This window comes from Trematomus bernacchii, unplaced genomic scaffold (genome assembly GCF_902827165.1).
Source record: "Trematomus bernacchii unplaced genomic scaffold, fTreBer1.1, whole genome shotgun sequence".
Taxonomy (NCBI): Eukaryota; Metazoa; Chordata; class Actinopteri; order Perciformes; family Nototheniidae; genus Trematomus; species Trematomus bernacchii.
The window spans coordinates 2,545,989-2,568,749 of NW_022987767.1; the positions used below are offsets into that span (position 1 = coordinate 2,545,989).

General features: G+C 40.7%; 1 protein-coding gene across 4 annotated transcripts in view; it reads left to right on the forward strand.

The window, feature by feature from the left end:
* LOC117496706 (BTB/POZ domain-containing protein kctd15) overlaps positions 1–22,761 on the forward strand; it is a 42,013-nt gene extending 19,252 nt beyond the window's left edge. For 3 of the 4 annotated variants that reach the window (XM_034148442.1, XM_034148441.1, XM_034148440.1), the window contains exons 3-5: positions 1,776–1,920; positions 11,836–12,141; positions 22,491–22,761. In XM_034148442.1, coding sequence (XP_034004333.1) covers positions 1,776–1,920; positions 11,836–12,141; positions 22,491–22,649 — 610 coding nt within the window. In that variant the 3' untranslated portion in view covers positions 22,650–22,761. The remainder of the gene's footprint in view (positions 1–1,775; positions 1,921–11,835; positions 12,142–22,490) is intronic. The other variant, XM_034148439.1, reaches the window with a different exon arrangement.

A 22,761-nucleotide genomic window follows, 5' to 3' on the forward strand; every position in this document is an offset into this window, starting at 1 on the left:
GTATACTTAGCATAATGGAAATGAAGAAATAGATAGAGTAGATCCGTCCAGATGAAATTATTACACCAGTGAAAGAGGGACCTGCAGGTATACGCTGCAAGAAAACCTCACAAAGACAAGTGGAAATGAATATCTGTCCAAAGGTATCTGGAGGCACGGAGCCAACATGGTGTGATGAAAGTTTAAAGATAACAGCAAGTCCTTTCTCTCTTTGCCTTGATGAGCGCCTGTAGCCGACTCTAACCAAACCCTTCATCTTAGGAGGGGAAGGAGTTAACTAAAGGACACCGAGCAGCAACAAGTGTCTATATAAGATGCTACAGTCCTGATCATATTTGGAAAATGCATGCAAATAATAAGCGTTTTTTTCATTCATTATTAGCTAGGAAAACAATCTTGATGTGGGTTATTTTTTCAGATGATTTTTATACTTACTTTGTCTTTCAATGGACTACCCAGTGAGCCCGACCTATAATATAATAAGACACTACAGTCCTGAGTGTTTTTAATTCAATAGTGTGTTTCTTAATGGTGAGCGCCTGTAGCCAACTCTAACCAAACCCTTCATCTTAGGAGGGGGAGGAGTTAACTGAGACAGCAACAAGTGTCTATATAAGATGCTACAGTCCTGATCATATTTGGAAAATGCAGTGTTTTTAATTCATTATCAGCTAGGAAAACAATCTTGATGTGATTCCAGCTTTTATAGTTAATTTTTTCAGATGCTTTTTGTACTTTTTCGTTCAATGGAACAAATAACTACTCAGTCAGCCTGACCTATAATATAATAAGACACTACAGTCCTGATGATATTTGGTAAACGCTTACTAGTGTTTTTAATTCAATAGTGTGTTTCTTAATGGGAAAACATTATCTACGTACTTTTGGGGTAATGTTATTTTCATTATTCCAGCTTTTACAGATGATTTTGATGTTTTTACAATATTTTCTTTGCCATCTAATTGAACAAAGAACTGCTCTTGATAAACCTGACCAATATGGATATATACTAAGATATATGATATATAATAAGAGAACATAAAAAGGAAGAAGCAACATATTTTTGTGATGGCATATGATGTAGAGTCCCAATATGTTGATTTTATTTTATTATGGTGGTCCAATATCACCAAAATATGCATTTGAGTATACATTTAGATTAGATTGAAAAGGAACTTAAATACAGGCCAGTGCAAGCATAAGTTATCCTCAAAGATTCATGTATATCCACAGCATTACATAGTGAAATTGTGTTTTATATAAAGTAAACCCAGCATGTGATACCATAACTCTGCATTAAGTACAGTCAGAATGACACACAGTGGAGGTGCAGCTGTTTAAATCCCTTTTTAAATTCACAACAGAGTCAAGAAATGTCTCTCTCCCCTTACATTATTGTGTGGACCTCCACCGTTTCTTACCTCGTTTCATTCCCAGCCCTCTGACAGATGGAATAATAGAGCTGTAATGCTACATTCATGCTATTAATTTCTGTAAGTACAAGCAGCAAGCGTGTGTGTTGTTGTAATCTCTCCGCAGAAGGGACACTTCAAACAAGTCTGAAATGGAGGAACTGTGCCTTAAGCCCCTTGTTTCAACCTGGGATGCTAATGCATTTCAAGCTTAGTGCTAATAAAATTGAAAAATAAATGGAGGGTAATTGTTTCATGCATTTGAAGGGAGCTGGCTGACTCTGTTATGTGTGTGTTTGTGTGTGTGTGCGGCTGCCTGCTTGCGTGCATGTGTGTGTGTGTGTGTCTATTTTCAATTTTCAGAATCAGTCGTCTGTTCAATGGCACGGAGCCCATCGTGTTGGACAGCTTGAAGCAGCACTACTTCATAGATCGGGACGGAGAGATATTCCGCTACATCCTCAGTTTCCTCAGGACCAGCAAACTGCTCCTTCCAGATGACTTCAAGGTAAATACCCGCTCCACAACACACTCCATTGTTTGTCCGCACCATCAGTTTAAACAACGGGGGAACATCAGAACAGTATGTATAGCCATCTGCCCAGACATGCAGTCGTGTGATGTAAAAACACAAGATCTTCCACGAGATAAGACGCCTAAGTGTGATTTTTATGAATGTTTACCGTGCTCTCGTGGGTTTCATGTTTTCACAATAGACCTGATGCCACAACAGAGATCTGTTTTTACAATCAACTTCCTCCCATTCAACACACCAATTACCTGCAAGCATAAGCAGTCATTAGGAAACTAGGGTTAGGGTCTCTGGTGGAAGAAGTATTCAGATCCTTTACTAAGTAGTGCATTCATGTGAAAGTACTGAATTACAAGTAACAGAAGGGTTATCAGACAAATGTACTTAAAGTAGCAATAGTAAACTTATCTCAATCTGTTGAAAAATGGCATCCAGATGTGACTTATTATCTATGACATTATCAGAATGCTAATAGTGTTGCTTCAAGTAGCATTTTTTTTGTAGTCTCACATTATTGATTTTTCGGACTTTCTTTTGTATCTTTTTGTAATATATTGGATATATCAACCTTACGTCACTGGTTTAATCTTTAGAGATGCATAATTTAAGTTTTCACGGACTGACGGACAACTTCTCACTTCAAAAAATGTTTAAGAAATCTAGACCGCAAAATAATTAAACAGAAAGTACCTGTTTTTCCTGGCCAAGGACAGGTTCCTTGAACACAACACGAGCGTAAGGTGTCATCCATAGACTGTATGGTGTCATCACGTGGTGTAGTGCTGACGGAGAGCACCGGAACCCCGCTCCAACACTTCAAATATTGCAGTACCCATAAGGAGCCGTACACATGCCGCAGTTTTTGCGTGGCTTTTAGTTGTATAGTAAGCCCAGTGGCGATCTGTTGTTATTAGCATCTGGTTAGCTTGCTATGCTAACGAATTTAAAGAGCTTTTTCTATGACCAGGTGGAAGAGAGCTCTCTCCTGACGGACTGAAAATAACCTCAGCTCAGTGAGGTTAAGGCACACCTTGATATGATCATTATAGTTATAAAAAAATAAGAGACTAAATGAAAAACAGATATAAAATGCTATATGACAGTAACAAAAAGTTGTTAAAAATAACATTATAGCACAGGCCTTTGTCAGATGGTATATTACGCTGCATCGAATAGTTCTCTCTTTTTTCACTATACGTGTGTTTGCGTCCCTGAATGTAGGGGAAAAGAAGTATAAAGTAGCATTAAATGGAAAAAATGTAGTAAGTGCGTATTTAAGTTCAGTACTTGAGTAAATGTACTTAGTTACTCTCCACCACTGGAACAAACACTGGTGGAAAATGCTAACTGGCAAGATTCAAGGCTTTTATTATCATACGTACATAGCTACAGTGTAGATATATTAATGTAAATCTTAGGTCACAGGCTCCTCCAACAGTGCAACACAATAAAACAGATAAAATAGTGCAAGTAGATACAAATAAAATAGAATAGAAATAGCGCAAGACTGGCTAACTGGAGCGTGACCCGGTGATGTGTGTGTGTGTGTCAGAGCCCTGAGCTGTTGTTTACACTCAGAGTGGTTTCTATAGAGGTGAGCCCAGGTAAAACTGCCCCCCCCTCACCCTCCCTCTGCCCCCCCACCGCTCTGATGACTGCTCTCTCTCAGACAGGAAGTCTCGCTGTGAGTCGAGGAGTACTCTGAGAAAAAACTGTGTGTTGTTGCTTCAGTTTCTAATACACTCTGAGCCCGTGTACACACACTTTAATCTCTGTGGGAACATGTGTGAGACAGATGCACACACTAGCCTCTGTTTAATCTGCTTTATGAAAGTATTATATTGCATATTACATACAATATATTTTAAAGAACCCAAAGCTCATAGCAACAAACTGAATGCTTCTATGCTTTATACACTTCATAGTGTACGTACTGTAGATGTAGATTTCCCACGGATGCAATCTATTTTAAGGTCATTGGTTCGAAAAATGTCCACGTTGTGAGCTTTGCACGTTTGTCAAGAAGTATCTTAAAGTGGACCTATCATGCTATATTTAAATGATATATTGTAGGGCCATACCTATATAAGGTATATTTATACGTTTCTGTTTTCAAAATACCAAACAGATCATGCATTTTAGCCTTCCCTCATTTCGCTCTATTTGCTGTTCTCCAGCACTGTTTTTGCAGGGGGCTGATTCTGTGAGCTGCAGCTGACCATGCCCCCCTGCAGGAGAGGGGAGCGTGCTCTGATCAAGTCAGAAGAGGGGGAGAAAAATAGATCTCCGTCCTCCGTGTTTTATTATAGCCTATTATTATATAGAGTCGTTATTCATTTGTTTTAAAGCTCAATAAATAACAAAGAAGACCTTTGACCGGCACTTTTCTAATTTTGTCCGAAAGATTTAAACTTTAACGGACATCTTGACCGGCGAAAGAAAACCTAACTGAAACTCTGCTGCACGGTCCCCTCGTTCCTTGGAAGAGGCGGAGAGGTGGGTGTTTGTCATCTGCTGGTGGACTAACCGGAGAGAATTACAGTGCTTGCCTCGACGGGGAGGGATTGCATTGAATTAAAGCAGCAGGAGCAAACGCTTGCCTCGGGGAGGGAGAAAAAAAGCCACAGCGGAGAATAAACAGAAGGGTAACCATGGTAACCATGCGCGGGAAGTCTTCTTCGCTGCTTTTGTGGCAGACTACAGCGCCACTTTCAGGCCTGGCATATGTACTACAGCGTCTCCAGCACTTTCGAAAGGCAATGGCCGGCCGTGGCCCAACCCCACATTCCCCTGATAGGTGGAGAGTTGGCCCAATAGCCGTAGCGCCACCGTCCTGACGTCAGGACAGTGTTCAAATCTGGATCAGTTTTGATCAGATCCGTTGCAGTCCCTTTTTTAGAGATTTGGGTATGGAGGAAAATAGAGAGGGTTGTGTTTTCTGACACTTGGTGAGTTCCCTGGAACACCGGGGACACATATTCATGTATAAAAGACGTACAAAAGTGCATTTTGCATGATAGGTTCCCTTTAAGTAAAATGGCAGTATTTGAGTTGTTTTGGAGAGCATGTTGCGTATTAGACATGGATCAACATTAGTATTTATTTGAAGTCTGACAGATGTAAGCTCTCCTACTAGCTCTGGTTTGGTCTCCACCATTCATGAGAAATACCTGAAGTTGTTAGTGTTATCTCTCCGCTGTTTCTTCAGATCAGTGTCTTATTCTTCTTAAAATACGGTTGCTGAGAGATTTGACTAAACAGTAAAATTGTGTGACAGACATAAACTGTCAAGTGTGTTAACACTACTTGGACTAAATATGTTTGATTTGACTGAAAACAACACTGAGACTGAACGGCTACTGAACTGTGACGACATCATGCAGTGATGTTGATTCAAGAAGGCAAGACTAAGTAGTTTGTACATGACAAAAAATGAAAATGTTTACCAAAATCTGTCTGTATTTCGCTTCAAAAAAGAAGAGATGATATCGTATAGATTGATTTAATCTTTGTAAGGCTCCATTCCCTATACTTGCCACTGGACTACAGCAGCACAATTAGCAGTCAGTATGAATTAGAGTACATTACCTAAGTTAAAAGGTAACAATGACAACAACAGAGCTTTGGAAAAATGAGGTGTTTGACTAAATTGTTCAATCTGATTTACCAAAACTACTTTAAAATAGTTTTCTTCGACTACTGTAACTTGATTAGACTAAATACGAAATATACCAAGGACATTTGAGACACTGCTAAGACTAAATAAAACGGATAGCTGACAAAAATAACTCAAACCAAAGACAAGCTGAATGATCGTCCTCTGAGTTTCAAACTATTTTACAAACTGCAAAAATGTAAAATCTTGCCAAGTACATTTGTCTAATTTCTAGACAGAATATGTCGTTACACTTGATATAAGACCTAATAACTTGCGTCTTGTATTTAGACAAGGCATCTTTTTTAGTCAAAATCTATTAAAAACATCTTATTTTACAGGAAAATCACATCAGAAAACGTCTAAACATTTCTGGCTGTTTTTGTAACAAATTCCCTAATTCTGGTCAAATATAGTTCAAAATAAGTTACTCACTTATCTAAATATCCCATCTTTACTTTAAGTGATCTTACCAAGCCATTTTGTACTTGTTCTATTGGCAGATGTGTTCAATTTGCGAAAACGCCTTGTTTTTAATCATATATTTACTTGTTTTTGGAGCAGCATTTTGTCCAGTGCATTACAGTCACAGTGCGATGTTGATTTAAAGATATGTATCAGTGCAGCCTTAAAGCAACCTGGTTACTAGGAAGTTAGTCTCACCTCATAAATATCCACATGACCACATGTGGCTTTGTCAGAATGATTATAAATTCTGCCTAAAGCTCTTGAAGGTTTTTATCCAGTGATACTGTTTCCTAGGTGCTTTTTTTTCTCTACTCTTCACTTCTACTCCACCTTAACTCGCGTGACCTTTCCACCAGGCTGGCACTTGTTCCTCTTTCTGTGCGAGGGAACAAGGCGAGGCCTCAGAGCCTCAGGGAAAAACTCTCCCAAAAACTCTCCAGGCCTCACGGAGAGTCTGAACTCGGTTAAAGGTTAAACGATTAAGAAATCAAAAAGACCAACGTAAAAAGAAATATTGCTATTGAAGCATGTTAGATTAATAAAATAATTATTCTAGCTTCTCCCCTCCCATCACTGTGAAGTCTTGACAGTCCAATCAGAGAGAAAGCATTGGACCTCATTGTTTCAACTCATTACGATCCACTCGCATAAGCCTGTGTTGATCTGCATACCTTTCAATTTGCGTGAAGCCGGGGAGAGGAGGAAGGGGGGAAAGAAAATGCAAATAGTGCGAGGCGGAATTGAGCATGTCCTTATCTGAACACAATCAGCCTGCCGTCGCCCGAGGCCTCGGTCTGTTCTGCTGCTGGCAGACACCGCGCTGTGTGCTTTACTAAATCAATGTGAAAGTCTGAGCAGAATAGGAACAGATATTCTGCTGCAGCCTACATCAGTGGAACAAAAATATTCACCATTAATTTCCCCCCTCATCTCATTATTCAAACTACAATTAATCACGAGCGTGTAAGCAATGCTCAGTCGCGTTGAGGGAATTAAATGTTTGAGTTTGCATCAGTGTATCGCACTTAAAATCAATAAGGCTTTGTTTCTTTGGCTATTGAATTGCTAAAAAACAATAGGAAGCAGCTAATGTTTGCAGCTAGCCTTTCCATTTTACAACAAGGAGGAATACATGCTCAGTGACATTAAAGACATGGCTATAAACAGTTAGTTGTTTGCGTCGCTTTACTCTTGTATCGCACTTTAAATCAATAATGCTTTGTTTCTTTGGCTATTGAATGCTAAATAAACAATAGGAAGCAGCTAACGTTAGCAGCTAACGTTAGCAGCTAATGTTAGCAGCTAACGGATGGATTTGGCCTTTCTGGCAATTTAGATTTTCTTAACTGCACAAGTCGAACCAAAGTAGTTTAACAGTCAGATTGTGGGTATGTTCACTATTAATGTCCTCCTTCATCTCATTATTCAAACTACAATAAATCACGAGAGTGTAAGCAATGCTCACTCACGTTGAGGGAATTAAATGTTTGAGTTTGCGTCAGTTTACTCTTTTGTATCGCACTTTAATTCAATAATGCTTTGTTTCTTTAGCTATTGAATGCTAACACATACTACAGTAGGAAACTATATTGGATATATTCACTATTCATTTTCTCCCATATCTTATAACTACAATTAATCACAAGAGTGTCACATCAAAGCCATTACTGTAGTTTGTGGTCTTTGCATTGTTTTTTTTATCGCACTTTAAATCAATATTGCTTTGTTTCTTTGGCTATTGAATGCTAACAAACAATAGGAAATGGCTAATGTGTTGTCTTTTTAGATGAGAATCGGATACATTTCTTCTTGGTGGCCTTTCTCGCAATTTGATATAGATATCACAAGGGAGAACAGAAGTGGTTTAACATTTACCTTTTGGGTTTATTCTAAGCAGTGCTCAGTCACATTGAAGCCATGGTTATAGTTTGTGGTTTTTGCATCGAGGTTACCCTTTAATATTGCTCTTTAAATCAATAAGTCTTTGTTACTTTGGCTTTTGAATGCTAAAAACGAATAGGACAGAGATAATATGTGTTGTTTTCTGAGAATGAGAGATGAGAATCACATAGATTTTCCGTTGGTGGCTTGTTTAATCATCACCCTCTGAACTGCTTATATCTTTATCAGTCCTCTTCCTCCCTCATAGTGACACTTTCCATCATTTTCACCCTTCTCTTCTCCTTTTCCGTCTCTCCATCCCTCTGTCCTTCCCCAACATGTTGCCTTGCCGGTGGGCGATCAGGTCGGATCATTATTTTGAAGCTCAAACGGGCTGTCTGGACACGGGTTTGGGGGATGAATTGTCACGTAGAGCTGGCAGCGCTTCAGCAGGACGGAGCTGTTGTCTCCCTCTCATCCTCACCTCACGCTTAGGATTACTTTGTTGTTTTCCACGCTGCTCAGGATGACTAAAGTGCCTCGCAGACAGACCCCTGTTAAAAAACATATCCATCCATGGCTTCAGACCTGTGAAGGATGAGGAGCTACACTTTGATACAGAGAGCCGCCTGAAGGGGGGCGTCTCAGTATGAGTTTTGTCAGCTGCAGCGAGAAGGCCAGGAGAGAAAAAAGACAGGGAGAAAGGATGAGGGAGAAAGGGAGAAAAAGGACCTCCGTACTCTTCTCTCTCGCATTCTGAATTCTTAAATATTAGACAGTCAGCTTAAGATGTGTTGCGTCAACGCTCGTCCAGATGTGTCGTTCACACGCCTCAGATGAAGAGCAGTTTAGACGAGGGGGTGAAGCTGCGAGGGAGAGTTTTCAAGGCTAAAGAGTGAGAGAAGCAGCGGGGTTAATGAATACGCTGTTTCTTCACCCAGGAGAGGTGAGGAGAGGTGAGGAGAGAAGGGGAAGCACTTCTAGACGAGTGCACTGAAGACCCGCAAACACCACTGACGTTTCCACAGTAAACACTCAAAGTCTTAACTTTTTAAGGACGTTGCAACATGAGCAATATATTATCTGTATCAAATATGAGATTAGATTCAACTTTATTGTCATTGCGCAGAGTACAAAGAAATGCAGTTTGCTTCCAACCAGAAAGAGAAAAGAGTAGTAAAGTGCGTGAGGTTTCAATCAATTCACATAACAAACAATAATGTATTGATATTCATACAAATATGTAACCAACAATCCTTTAATTGCTGTGGGTTGGCAGTGTCCATGCACTAAAACAAAGCAGGAACCAGGAAGGAAATATCACGTACAAACACTTTAAATGTCAGTGATGGAAGTTCTTAAACTACAAATGAATTAACCTGTCAATTTGGTCACCGTGAAACACTAATCAGAACACACATTTATTAATTGTTTAGCAAAGAAAAGGATTTGCAGCATTTAGGTGTAACCTAATTAAATCTTGTTCTAATAGGAGCTTAACACCGGGCCACGAGCCTCATTAACATAAAACTCCCTCAATGTGAGGAATACATTAAAGTCAGTGTCCTCATGTTCACTTTTCACTTGCACATATCGTTTCCTCACCTCCCGTCTGCCTCCAATCGCACGCGTCCTCCTCCGTGTATTCTCTATGGTAGCGGTGACTGATAGTGCCATCTGGTCTTATGGGAAATTAGAGGCAGGAGCACGGGGGCAAATGGCCTCCAGCGAAACCTGCCCAGGAGGGAGAGGCAATCTGCTGCAGACTGTCTGCACACAGGAATGCACCGTCCCACTTCACTGACAGCCTTTCTGGAGTCGGCGCGCTAAAACATGCTAAAGGCTAGCTGGGCTGTGCCAAGAGCTGCAGCATGGGTACGCTTTGTTTATTTAGCGCTGAGCTGCTGGTCGGAGGTCATCCTGGAGCTGGGTGTATTTCTGTTCTTTCCAGAAGATGTACTACATGGTTAGAATGAGACCTCCAACTGTTGTGTTTTTACATCTCTATTAGACATCCTTAACTTCACAAGGACAAACTGAAGTTGGATTTTTACATTTGGGTATTTGTCTGATTTGTATCCAGATCAACTTGCAATGGATGCAAGAGTATATTTAAACACTGCTAAACAAGTTTATAGGTTGAAAACATGGTGCATTCCTCAGTAATGGTGCCTTGGTATTACAAGTATAGCAACTGTATTTCTATAGAACCTTCCATAAAAGAAATGCAGCATATAGAGCTTTACAATGAGGAAAAACATACATTCAATTAACATAAAAATAGACCGCGAGGACAAAGGACTGACTCACATATATGAATGTTTTCTAAATATATTCAGAAATAATAAAGGGCGTTTTGAGGAAATTGTTTTTGTTCTTTAGTGCATGCCTGTACAACACGCTTGGTGTTTCACTCATGTGGAGGGGTCAAAGTGCAGATGCAGCCCGAACAGCACTCCTGCAGTAATTGGTGGATAAGTGTCTTGCTCAAGGACACTTAGTCATTAGTTGCTGCGGGGAAGCCATCAGGATCGCCTGTAAATACACGTTCCTCTGTCATCTTAAAGCTGCACGATGTGTGGAGGGTTTCGTCCTGATGACCTTGGAGCTGAACTGTAATGCAGAGCCTCGCAGTGTGTGAGTCACTCGGATAGCCTGGAGGATGATGTGAACTCACCAGAGAAGGCAAAAGTACACACGTCGTTTACTAAAATAGAAGTACAGATACTCGTGTTTAAAAATACTCTGGTGAAAGTAGAAGTACTGACTAAACTTCTTTACTCAAGTAAAAGTAAAGAGGGCTCTGAAATGTACTTAAGTAAAAAGTACCCATAACTAGCATCTGTTTTAAAGAGTACCTGACCTCCCTTTATATTAATAGAACAATAATGTCATTGTTAGCTAATGAATGTTTCCATGCTGAACAACGGCAACATGACAACGTTTTCATTGGTCCCTCTTCTTTAGAGAAGACCAGGAAATGATGGATACACGGATCGTGTTCAAATCAATAGGCACGCAATGACTCTAAATAATAATGATCACGCCACCAAACACACATTCAAACTAAAGGAACCAGCCTGTTTGGAAAATGTAAGAAGTAGAAAGTTCAGGTATTTGTGTTCAACATGTAAGAAGTAGAAAGTACAGGTATTTGTGTTCAAAATGTAAGAAGTAGAAAGTACAGTTATTTGTGTTCAAAATGTAAGAAGTAGAAAGTACAGGTATTTGTGTTCAACATGTAAGAAGTAGAAAGTACAGGTGTTTGTGTTCAAAATGTAAGAAGTCAAAGTAAAAAGTCGTCAGAAAAATAAGTAGTGGAGTAAAGTACTGATACCAGAAAAATGTACTTAAATACAGTAACGAAGTATTTGTACTCCACTACTTAAGATAAGATAAGTACTTTATTGATCCAAATTTGGGAAATGTTTGCGTTGCAGCATAAAAGACAAGGCAATGTACATAAGAGAAATTAAGACACTAGAAATAAACCAGTCCAAAATATCAAAGTCAACTTTATTGTCTATCTTTCAGTTTGCGTGTACAGACAGAGAGATCGAAATACCGTTTCCAACAATCCCGAATACAAAAACAGATATATATAAAAATATGTACAGTATGCAGATATGTATATACCATTAGTGCAAGACTGTCCATAGCAGCGTAAAAAAAAAAGGTGTCTGGTGCTGGACTTTGACTTGACTTTGAAATTGAGAATAAATGTAAAATGTACAGTGGGAGTTTAAGTCCACTGCTTCCCACCTCTGGACCTCACTTCTCCTCCTCTCTGCAGGACTTCACTGTACTTAAGTACAGTAACGAAGTATTTGTACTCCACTACTTCCCACCTCTGTAACTCACTGCTCTCCTTCTCCTCCTCTTTGCAGGACTTCCACCTGCTGTACGAGGAGGCGCGTTACTACCAGCTGATGCCCATGATCAAGGAGCTGGAGCGCTGGAAGCAGGATCGAGAGCAGCGGAGGACGATGCAGCCGTGCGACTGCCTGGTGGTGCGAGTGACCCCCGACCTGGGAGAGAGGATCGCTCTGAGTGGGGAGAAGGTGCTCATCGAGGAGATCTTCCCCGAGACCGGAGACGTCATGTGTAACTCTGTGAACGCCGGCTGGAACCAGGACCCCACACACGTCATCCGATTCCCCCTCAACGGATACTGCAGGCTCAACTCCGTGCAGGTAACACACACACACACTTACAGACACACACTCTCACTCACTCTTTCACTCACATACACTCACACACAGACTCACACACTCACAGACAATCACACAGACAAACAGACACATTCACACACACACTCACACAGACACACACACTCACATACACACACTAACAGACACTCACACACACACATTCTCACAGACACTCACACAAACACTGCTTTTTTTAGTTTGTGCATTGGTACCTGTATGTTGAAGATAGCAAGTGATACTTCTGCACAAAGTTCACACACCTGTCCTGAGATTATTAAGATGAAATGTAACTATCAGTATGAGGAGCAGTTGTCGACAGATACTTACTTAGATAGTGTGCTCTTTAACCAGGTACATGTATATCAGTAGACACACACACACACACACACACACACACACACACGCACACACACACACACAGTGTAATTCCTGGGGCAAGTATACAGTAACACATTCCCAACAGAGAAGGTGTTGAAATAGATGTCAAAACACATCATGTAATGCATGCATTTGTAATGTGACCGTGATACAATAGTGCTGAAAAACTTAACGGTGTGTATATATAGGACTTCAAGTAAAGTGTTTCTTAGTATTAACTCTATTTCTACCCTGAGGTGCTCACTGTAGCTAGCCTATATTTTTCTAAGGAAAACGTCTTTTCTGCATAAGGAAGTGAAACTAATGATTTAAAAAGCACAGATCTCCTTATGATTTTACAATGAAACCCTTGTGCATATTTTTCTAAACACCGTAGCTTTGCCTCTCGGAGAGTTTGCTCTGCTGCTGTGTGTGTTTTATGGCATCGGTCCTGTCTCTGAGGTTAGCCGTAGGACCGAGAAGCCGTTCCACAAGTCAGTCAACATGATGTGTGTTTCTGCACTCTGCCTGTTGCCAAAGTAGAGACCATTTTATTTTTACTTGTATTTATCCAGGAAGGGATTTTGCTGAGCAAGCACACCATCTCTCAACACTTGCATGCACACTTAGACACCTGGATGGCATTTGTACTGCACAACCAGAGCCTTGATATACAACTCAAAGCATAGCATTCACTGAGATAGATAAGACTGTCACTCTATGAAGATATTCTGTGTTGGTTTGCAGATTTATTTGGAGGTAACTAGCCAGTATAAAAGCTATTTTTGTTATTTTGTAAAGGCTGGAATACGCCTTAAAACTTTGCATGATCTGTGGCTCTTTGTAACTAATGTTGCCACAGTAGAGATGGCTTGTTGTCACTGAGACAATAGCCACTCTGATGGAGGTACAGTCAGAGGTAATGTCAGGTGTGTATGTTGTGTTTAATTTAGTCTAAAGATGGGCTAGTGAAGCAGCTTACAAGTGGCTCGTGGCTTTGGCAGTGTGAAATCTGAGCTTCTCTTTGTAGATTGTTGAACTATTTTTTTAAACACTTTATAGGAGCTGACATTTCTTACTTTAAATGTCTTGCTAAAAATATTGTTGTTATTATATTGTGTTATGGGAAGCCTCCCGAGGGGCTACACCCCCATTTTCCCATTTACCTATAATATATACCTATATATAAAAACACAATTGCAGGTAGAGTAGTTTCACACAGTTTCATGATCGCACTTTCTGTCAGCAGTTTTTTATGTTTTAGTTTGGTAGTTATAGCCAGCTTTTGGGTCTATTTGACACAAAATATTTTGCTTAAAATTAAACATTTATTCTTTAAATACATATTTTTGTTTGGTGCGTCTACACACTCTGACTGAGATCTTGTTTAAAAACTAAGTTGAGTGAAGCAATAAGACATTAAAAAAAAACGTCAGAAATCTAGTTTTACATTTGCGTTACCCCGAGAGGTCTGAGAGTGAGGGGGGGGGACATAACAGCCTCACAACACACACTCCAAGTAACACACTCTGGAGGAAAAAACTGCTATACCTGCAATTGTGTTTTGATATAGGTGAATGGGGGTGTACAGTATAGGCTTCTCATAACAAAATATAATAATAATCATGTTTTTAACAAGACATTTAAGACATGTTGGCTGTGAGAGTGAGAACGAAGTGAGGGAGGGGGGGGAAACATAACAGCCTCACAACACACACTCCAAGTAACACACTCCGGTGCCCACAGCCATGAACAGGCCAACACATAGGAGCTTTCCCCCCCCAGCCGCCTCTCCCAGGCAGGTTACTGCGCCATGACACCTCCACCTCCCCCAAAGTGAGAGACCTCCTTCAGGGGGGAGAGTTGAGCGAGCGGGACAGAGCTGGCGTGGACTGCGGCCATGTTTTTGCTGCGAATAAATGAAGAAGAGGAATGGAAAGGGGGGGAAATGATATGCATAATTTACGCTTTACTCCTTTTTAAGACACAGCTAGTTTTTTTTATAAAAAGACTCCAATATAACACCGCTCAGGGCGATTGAAATACACGTATTGCATTTTTTAATACCATACTTACAATTTCTCAAACAGCCTAAACCGGTTTATACTTCTTTTATAGATTTTTAAATGACTTGCAATATAATTAATTGGCCGCATCAACTAACACAACATTTTCCTACTCTGTTTACCAGTGAGGATGGTTCTGGGATGTGTCTGACTAGCATGCTCTGAAATTAGTTTTTTTGTTTAGGTAGCTCCACTGTAGACTGAAAATCCTGCGAGCAGACAGAGGATCTGTACGGTTTCCTGTTCAGCATGTCTCTGTCTGTTGCCGGCCCCTTTAAGACACACCACATGATGTTTAACGCCTCACACATATGCAGGCGCAGTAGAAGGGGTCCGGCTCATTGAGTCGATGTAGATGAGGACACACGGAGCAGATGGAGGTGTTTTTTACGGTGTAAGCGGATATTTTTCTAAACAACTTGCTCATTCTGTCCTCTCTCATTGTTCCGTGAAGGTATGAGAAGGTTAGGAAAGTAATCCTCGTCTTACCCGCCAGACAATAAGATCTGATTTCAGTCCTGGACCCCGACCCACACACACACACACACACACACACAACCACACCCTGCCTAAAGTCTGGAACACAGTATTTATGAGGTTTTATTGAAGACAGGAAAGAGATGGATATGTGACAGCTTTTAAATGTACTCCCTATTCAATTTATTATATCTCACTGGCATGGAGAATTCACTTTAGTCTCAAATGGTTTTTATTGAAGTAAAGGTACGTTTGCTGTGTTGCCTGAGGCTGGAAACTGCTAGACCTTGTGATACTCCGGTCACAATGAGATAACATGTTTCTCAATACTTTACTGTACACTAAGCAACGGAGTTTCAAATCTGTTTTTTATTCACTCAAAGATAAAGTAACATGCCTCAGGTCAGTACGTTTGTAGACTTTTTTCAAGATTTCTGATACATTATATATTAGATTAAACGTTATCATAATTTTGTACTTTTATCCTCGATTGCACATTGAATACAAGTCATGGGAAATGTAGTTAGCATCTACTGAGAGGTGCAAGAGAAGCAGGAGATGTATAACTTACATTAATAATATGACAGGTATAGAATCTTGAGTGTATATACAGAGAAAGTGTTAATAGGTATAATCACTATTCACAGTATGAATGGAAATATAGACACTTGACGTAGTGTGTATATAACAGCCAGTAGACTAGTATAGACACTTTGTATAAATAATATGAGTAAATATGAGTAACTGTAGAAGATATAACCAATTTGGACAGTTTTATAAATAAAATGACTAATGTGCAAGTCAGTCAATATCCAGAGCTGTGGGGGACGTACAGTTTGAAATATAACAACGCTAACTGTTTGTATCTACAGAGATAATATCTGTAAAGGAAACTCTGACAGTAGTACAAAGTAATTTTTTTAATTTAGCCTCGTCGTTAGTCCTTCATCCTGTGTATTCAGATGTGAGAATAAACAACCCCACCTTGGCGAGAGCTCGTCCATGAAGTCATGACTGGAATTTAAGGGAATAATGCGAACCACCTGCGCCGTGCACTAGATCCAGCGGAGAGAAACAGAGAGAGGCAGAGGCACTTAGCGGGAGGAAAACATTTAGCCAAAGAGCCACAGAGGTGTACACACGCACACGCACACGCACACGCACACACACACACACACGCACACACACACACACACACCGGGCTGCTGCTCCATACATCACTGTGATGAAGTGCTGGGATCACACCACAGCCAATCCGTCCTCCATCAGAGTGACAGCCAGGCGGTCGTAGAGACGTCCCTCTGCGGCCGGGCGGGAACGCAACGAGTCGCAACGCATCGCAACACACTCTTACATGTCACTCTGCCACTCCATCAATCCTTCACCGACTGGAGAGAGAGAAAGCTCTTCAGAGCAGACGCGGCCACACAAACACCTTCAGCTGCTCCTCAGTGGCAGAACGGGATGTTAACACTGTTATTGTAAGGGAGGGGGGGTATTCCCAGTATCCCCAGTATACTCCCAGTATCCCCCAACATTACACAGCTTTGGGAGTGCACCACTTGGTAGTTAAGTTTTTTGACTTTCATATCAAAAGATTCATGCCAATTTAAAGTGGTAGGATAACTATTCTGGATAACTAAACCATGATAAAAGTGTATCCCCAGTATACTCCCAGTATCCCCAGTATTCCCAGGCTAAACAAGTATCTAGTTCCTTTAAAGAGGCCCTAAGGTTGTCCTTTTCCTATGTGTTATATCGGTGTTGTGCATGTACATGGTCATCACAGGCTAAGATCCCTGTCTCCCCTTCAGAGTTGTCTCTCCCACACACAGTCTTTGTTTGACATGTACCACTCGTGCGTCTACTGGCTAGCGCTCCAACACATTGTACATGACAGACTAAGAGGCAGGACATCTCTAAGTGGTTGACCAATCACAACAGAGCCGGCCAGCTAACCAATCGGAGCAGACTGGGCTCTGGTTTCAGACAGAGGGTGAAAAGAGGTGCTGCAGCACAGGCAGTATGAGAAAAATAAAGAGCTTTTTGAACATTAAAGCATGGAGACATGTCACAGTAGAGACACTACATACTGATTGAGAATAATAATATGTCCTCTTTAAATTAAGCAGATTTTTAAAAATTATTAAGCAGTTCAATCAAAAGTCAAAATAAGAGGTTTAGTAGTGCACACTTGACTCTAGAAAGGAACACGTTTAAAAAGCAGACGAGATCAGTGAAGGAAAGTGATATCAGCACTTCTACTGTTCTCTTCAATTAAAAGTATTTTATTCAAAATCATACTTAAATTAAAGTGCAAATATATTCAGTTAACCACTTAAACTAATTATAATTACTCATAACTCAGACTGTCCCTTGAGTTTTACATTATTGGGTCATTAATAATGATGGATGACTGTGTAAGCAGCATTTAAATGTCGCAGTTGTTCGAGGTGTAATAATGACTTCACGCTACGCTTTAAGCTAATTATTAAGACGGCATCATATTTTTTAAACTGGCCATTTATTTCGTACGCGAAAACGAATTCCCACAGCATTGAATATTACTGTCAAATAAACATAGTGTAGTAAAACGTCATCATCAATTAAAGGTGAAAAGAGAATCACTCATTTCCGTTTCCTCCAAAAGACAATCAAGTCTTGTTCCTAAAGTAAAATCCAAATACAAGCTACTACTTTTTTCTGGTTTAAAATAGTATTAAGTACCATACAGTGGAAAGTTTAGTACTTAAAATAACAACTGGTTATTGTAGTTTTACTGGAGCACCACAAAGCCAGAAAACCACAAACCACAAATGAATAAAAAGGTTATCCAAAAGTAAAATCCAAATCAAACCTCCAGCTGTTTTCCAACCTACTTGACATTTAGCCTTATGTCATAACGTGAAAAGTGAAGTGCTTAAAATTGTAATGAATGTATTTGAGTATAATTCATGTTATGTTCCACCACTGGTAACGGTAGTATTGGCATCAACATGACAGAAACCACAGATGAATACAAAAGGGTTATTAATGAGAGGTAGAGTGAGTTTTTCATCCTAACCTGTACCTAAAGTTTCTTGGAAATGACTTACCCTCAGAGCAAAGAGAACGAGTAGTTTAAGGGTATGTACACTGTCCGGGTTAGAGGTTGCATTACCACAAGAGTCCCTTAAACTAAATGAGTGTGTGTGGATTCATACCACTCAGAGAAACTTTAAATCAAAGAGTCCATTTGTAATGGTGAGCTCAGCCTCCGTAACACAGCTACATGATGAATGTTGCCCAAATGCTATAAGAATATATTACTCTGTCAAAGTGTTTTTGTCGCTTGTGATTCCTTTTTAAAAAAAGCTGGCAGATGGCTCGGAGAATTAGAAAGAGTTGGAGCTTCTCGGCTGTTTTGTGCCAGATGCTTGTGTTAAGCGGAGGATACGATACAGAGTTAGAGCTCCTCGTCGCATATTAAAGACTGTGCATAGTTAAACAAAAGAGACCCCCCAGAGTGAGGGGCCCATCACATGAGTGTCATACATGTCAATCGACTCAAGCAAGTTTCTCCTGAGAGAGCAGCCATCAATATTACATCGTGCTCCGGTTTTCAGCCCTGAGACTCTTCCCCTTTGATTCCTTTTGCCCCGCCATCTTCCCTGTGTTGGAAATGTGCTGCGAGGTTAGAGGCGTGAGGTTCTTGTACCCCCCCCCCCCTCATCCCCACTGCAACCCCAGATTGAGTGGCAGCTCTGTGAGATATGGCGTGTGTGTGTTATGGGGACAGATCCCTGTGCAGCCAATTGAACCCGGTAACAGTGAGAATGGTTTATTATGTTTCAAATGTGTAAGGACCACCGGGGATGAAGCTTTTATTCAGCTTCCTGCTTCGATCACACGCAGGACGAGAAGTTTGGGGAAGAATGAGCGAACTTTTGTGAAGTATTGTCATGTGATAATACACTCTTAGAAATGAGATGGGTTGTTCCTTAAGGATTGAGGTTTAACCATTTCGTTTTTTGAACAGTCCTTTGGAAAATTATGTGTACTAATAAGAACCGTTTTCATCCAATGGACGCTTTTTGCAAGAAACAATTGTTCCTTTACGCTGAAAGCATCCTCCAACAACCCGGAAACTGAGATTGTAAACCTTGGGTTAAAGTAAAACTAGTCTTTTTGGCACATCTTTAGGATAAACTGTGGTTTTTCATAGAACCCTTAAGAATAGGGTTATAGGTGAAACCCTAACAAAAACATATCTAAAATCCCCACATATGGTTCTAGGTATAATGTTTTTATGTTGGATTTTAGATGAAAGACAAACTCAATATTTTGACACATCTGTAGAAATACAACATGGTTTTTCATAGAACCCTTTACAGTAGGGTTATAGGTGAGACCCTTACAAAACAACCCTGTGAATAATGAAATGTGTATTATTCTGATTGAATACACTCATGAAACTCATGGACGGGTTCTTGTTGGAACCATTTAAAGGTGGAAAGGCTCTGGATAAAATCCCCACATGTGGTTCTAGGTTTAACCTTTTTATGTTGGGTTCTAGGTCAAACCTACTGAAAGTGTCGAGGTAGAAACTAGGGTAGAAGAACCCTAGTTAGCACCTATTTTCTTGGAGTCCACTTTTCAAAGTTTGCTGGTATTCTGATTTCCTGTTTTGAAATGAGTAACGTAATGACATAATCAGAGCAAACCTTTCCAGAGTTGTGGCCATGCTAGAAGTTCAAAGTATTGCACATGAAAAGGAATAATTAGCTGTAATTCCATTTCATGGATATCATCGAGCTTTGGAAGAAACTTCAACCAATCCGATCGCTTACATGCAACACGTTTTTTGTTGTGGTTTCACTCAAATGAGGCAGGAAAGTAAGCAGAGAAATGTGGAACATGCAGCCTGCAGTGTGTTGTTCTGATCTGAGCCACCATGTTTCAGCTTTTTAAGAGGGTGCTTTGCTTTCTGTCGTCAGCCGGGATTGATTTCAGGACAATGTCTCGTGGACATTAAAACCTTTTGCTTGGATACATCTTAATTATTCAGTGTACTGTTTATCCCCCCCATGGCACTAATTCGCTGTGTCAAACTGAAGTTTCTTTCACGGCTTCTTATAGTCATTACAGTATCCTTGAATCAGTTAACTATCTATAATAATATCCTAAAGTCTTTTGTGTTGCCATGCATTAATGATAAAAGTGTTTTTCAGACTATCTTTATTGATCAGGCCATTCTCCTCTGTGACCAAATTCATTGCCGAACATGACAGTCCCACATGCTTTAAGAGATGATGGTGGGGGGGAAATGCAATGTGATGCAATGATCAAAGAAGGCTATGTAATATCATTTCCATAATCGTTAGGCTCCTCGTCGTCTGTCATGGGTTTGGGAATGTTTGATGCTTGGGCAGGTCTCTTAATTAGCCATCCTCACCATCAGCTGTCTGCCGCCCCTTCTGTCTCACAAATTACAGAGTTTGTCGTCGTCGTATGGCCAGAGGACGAAGAGAGGAGGGGGTAACTTTTCCCAAGTGGTCCTTTAATGCTTACAAGCAGCATGTCGGGTTGCATTTCAGTTTAATCCAGATGTTAGGGATCACGTGTGTTCTTCAAGTTTGTGTGCGTTTAGGTGGTATAATTTGTAAGCTTGCATTCTTGAGAAAATCATTTTTGTTTCTGCAAATGTTGCTTTTCGACCTTGAGGCTTAACTGCCCCAATTTAGCCCTCAATGGGATCCTCGCTCTTGTAATTAGAGAGGTCATTCTGCGTCATTAGTGCATGTGTGTGTTTGTGTGTGGGCATCTGAAGAAACCGATCTATTTTGTGTGAACTTCTCTGGCTCTGTGTCTGGCAGTAAAGGGGTTAGCCCTTGGCGAAGACCTTTCATTTCCATGCGCTGCACACTACATTAAAAAGGACGGGGGAATAAGTAAATACACAGCACTCCTCGCACTGGGATTTAGATATACCCCCTCCAAAAAAAACACAACATCCCACAAGGATTACGGCAGATAAGGAGAGAAAAAGGATCTTGGAGTTCACGTGTTTTGCGAATCTGCATTTGGACGAGTGTGTGTGTGTGTGTGTGCAGACTCGAGGGCTAACATCTCACCCGGCAGCTCCAACACTTTGTCCTCACACAGATCGCCCATAACTCCCGCTCCTCATTCCCAACACGTCGCTGCTTCCTTAGCTCACGGACCTCACTTCTCCTCTCACCCCGGCCTCATTACTCAAATTAGGAGCTCCAGTAATCACGGCGCTCGGCTCAACGCAGCCCCTTTAACACACCTCACGCTCACACGCCGCTCTCCTCATCCCTTTGAGCTCATGCCCTCGGTTCAGGAGCCAATCCAGCACAAGCGGCATGAATATTGCAGAGGTGGTGTGATGTCGGAGAGCCCTCTGGTTTTATTCCATCTCTACGTGTGATTGGTGTAGGGGAGGTTAATGACACAGAGAGTGTATGTTGTGACAAAGATCTGAGGTTGATGTTGAGGATGGATGTCATAAAGTGATATTTATCTATGCCTACTTTAAGATGATGATTCATTTTTGAAAATACAAAAAACAACCTTTTAAGTGATGGTAATGAGATATCATTAAACTTTCTAAAAAGTCGTCATTATTTTAATGGAGGAAACAACTCTCTGATTCTGGAAAGCCACATTTCATGCAGAAAAGTGTTTATCATGCAATAAATTGGTTCACATTAAAAGTTAAAAGGGAAAGGGCTCAATCAGGTGCTTACAGAGTTTGATGAGAGGATTGAAACCACTCCCAAGTCTATACAACAAATATGAAGCTACCGCTAGCAGCAGGCTAACAGCTAAGCTAGCTCTTTCGAACGGTGGCAAATTCCACTTACAACAACCTCTCAAATTCAGCAGTTTACACAATGTATCTTGTTTGTTTAGTTTGTATAAAAAGGCTCCAAATCCCTGTTTGACTTTAGAAAATCAAAGGTATCTTTTATCTTGTTTCCTGTATTTATGTGAAGCTAAGTTAGCCGTCAGCTAGCAGTAGCTTCATGACTAGCAACAGACTCATCTAACTTTCTGCAAGAAGATGTTTGAGCCATTTACCCTTTTAACTTTAAATGTGAGCCCCATGTTTCTAATGTTAGTGCAATTTATAAAAAATAATCATCAGCAGCAAATATAAGTATCTATAGCTTACCATCCATCTTAACATCAACCTCAGATCTTTATCAGTCACAACATACACCATGTGTCATTAACCTTTGCAAGATGGTAAACAAACAAACCTTTTTCTGAAGTGTTGAACTCTTTTCCAAAATGTTCAGCTTTTTCTTTATAAAGTTTGAATCCTTCAACTCGATCAATAGCACTTCTCATTCTAATGTAGCTCCATTGATATGGCAGTTCTGTTATTAATGGCGTTCTCTCTCCTCTCTCCTCTCTCTTCAGGTCCTGGAGCGTCTCTTCCAGAAGGGTTTCAGCGTGTCGGCGTCTTGTGGAGGCGGCGTTGATTCCTCCCAGTTCAGCGAGTACGTGTTGTGTCGCGAGGACCGACGAAGCCTCTCAATGAACACGTCCATCAGGATAAAACAGGAGCCCCTGGACTAGAGCATCCTGGGAAAAGGGACTGTCAACCCTACCAATACTCCCTCCATCTTCTCACACCACCTTCCCTCCCCTCACCCTCCAACAGGACACTCACCCCCCCCACCCCCACCCC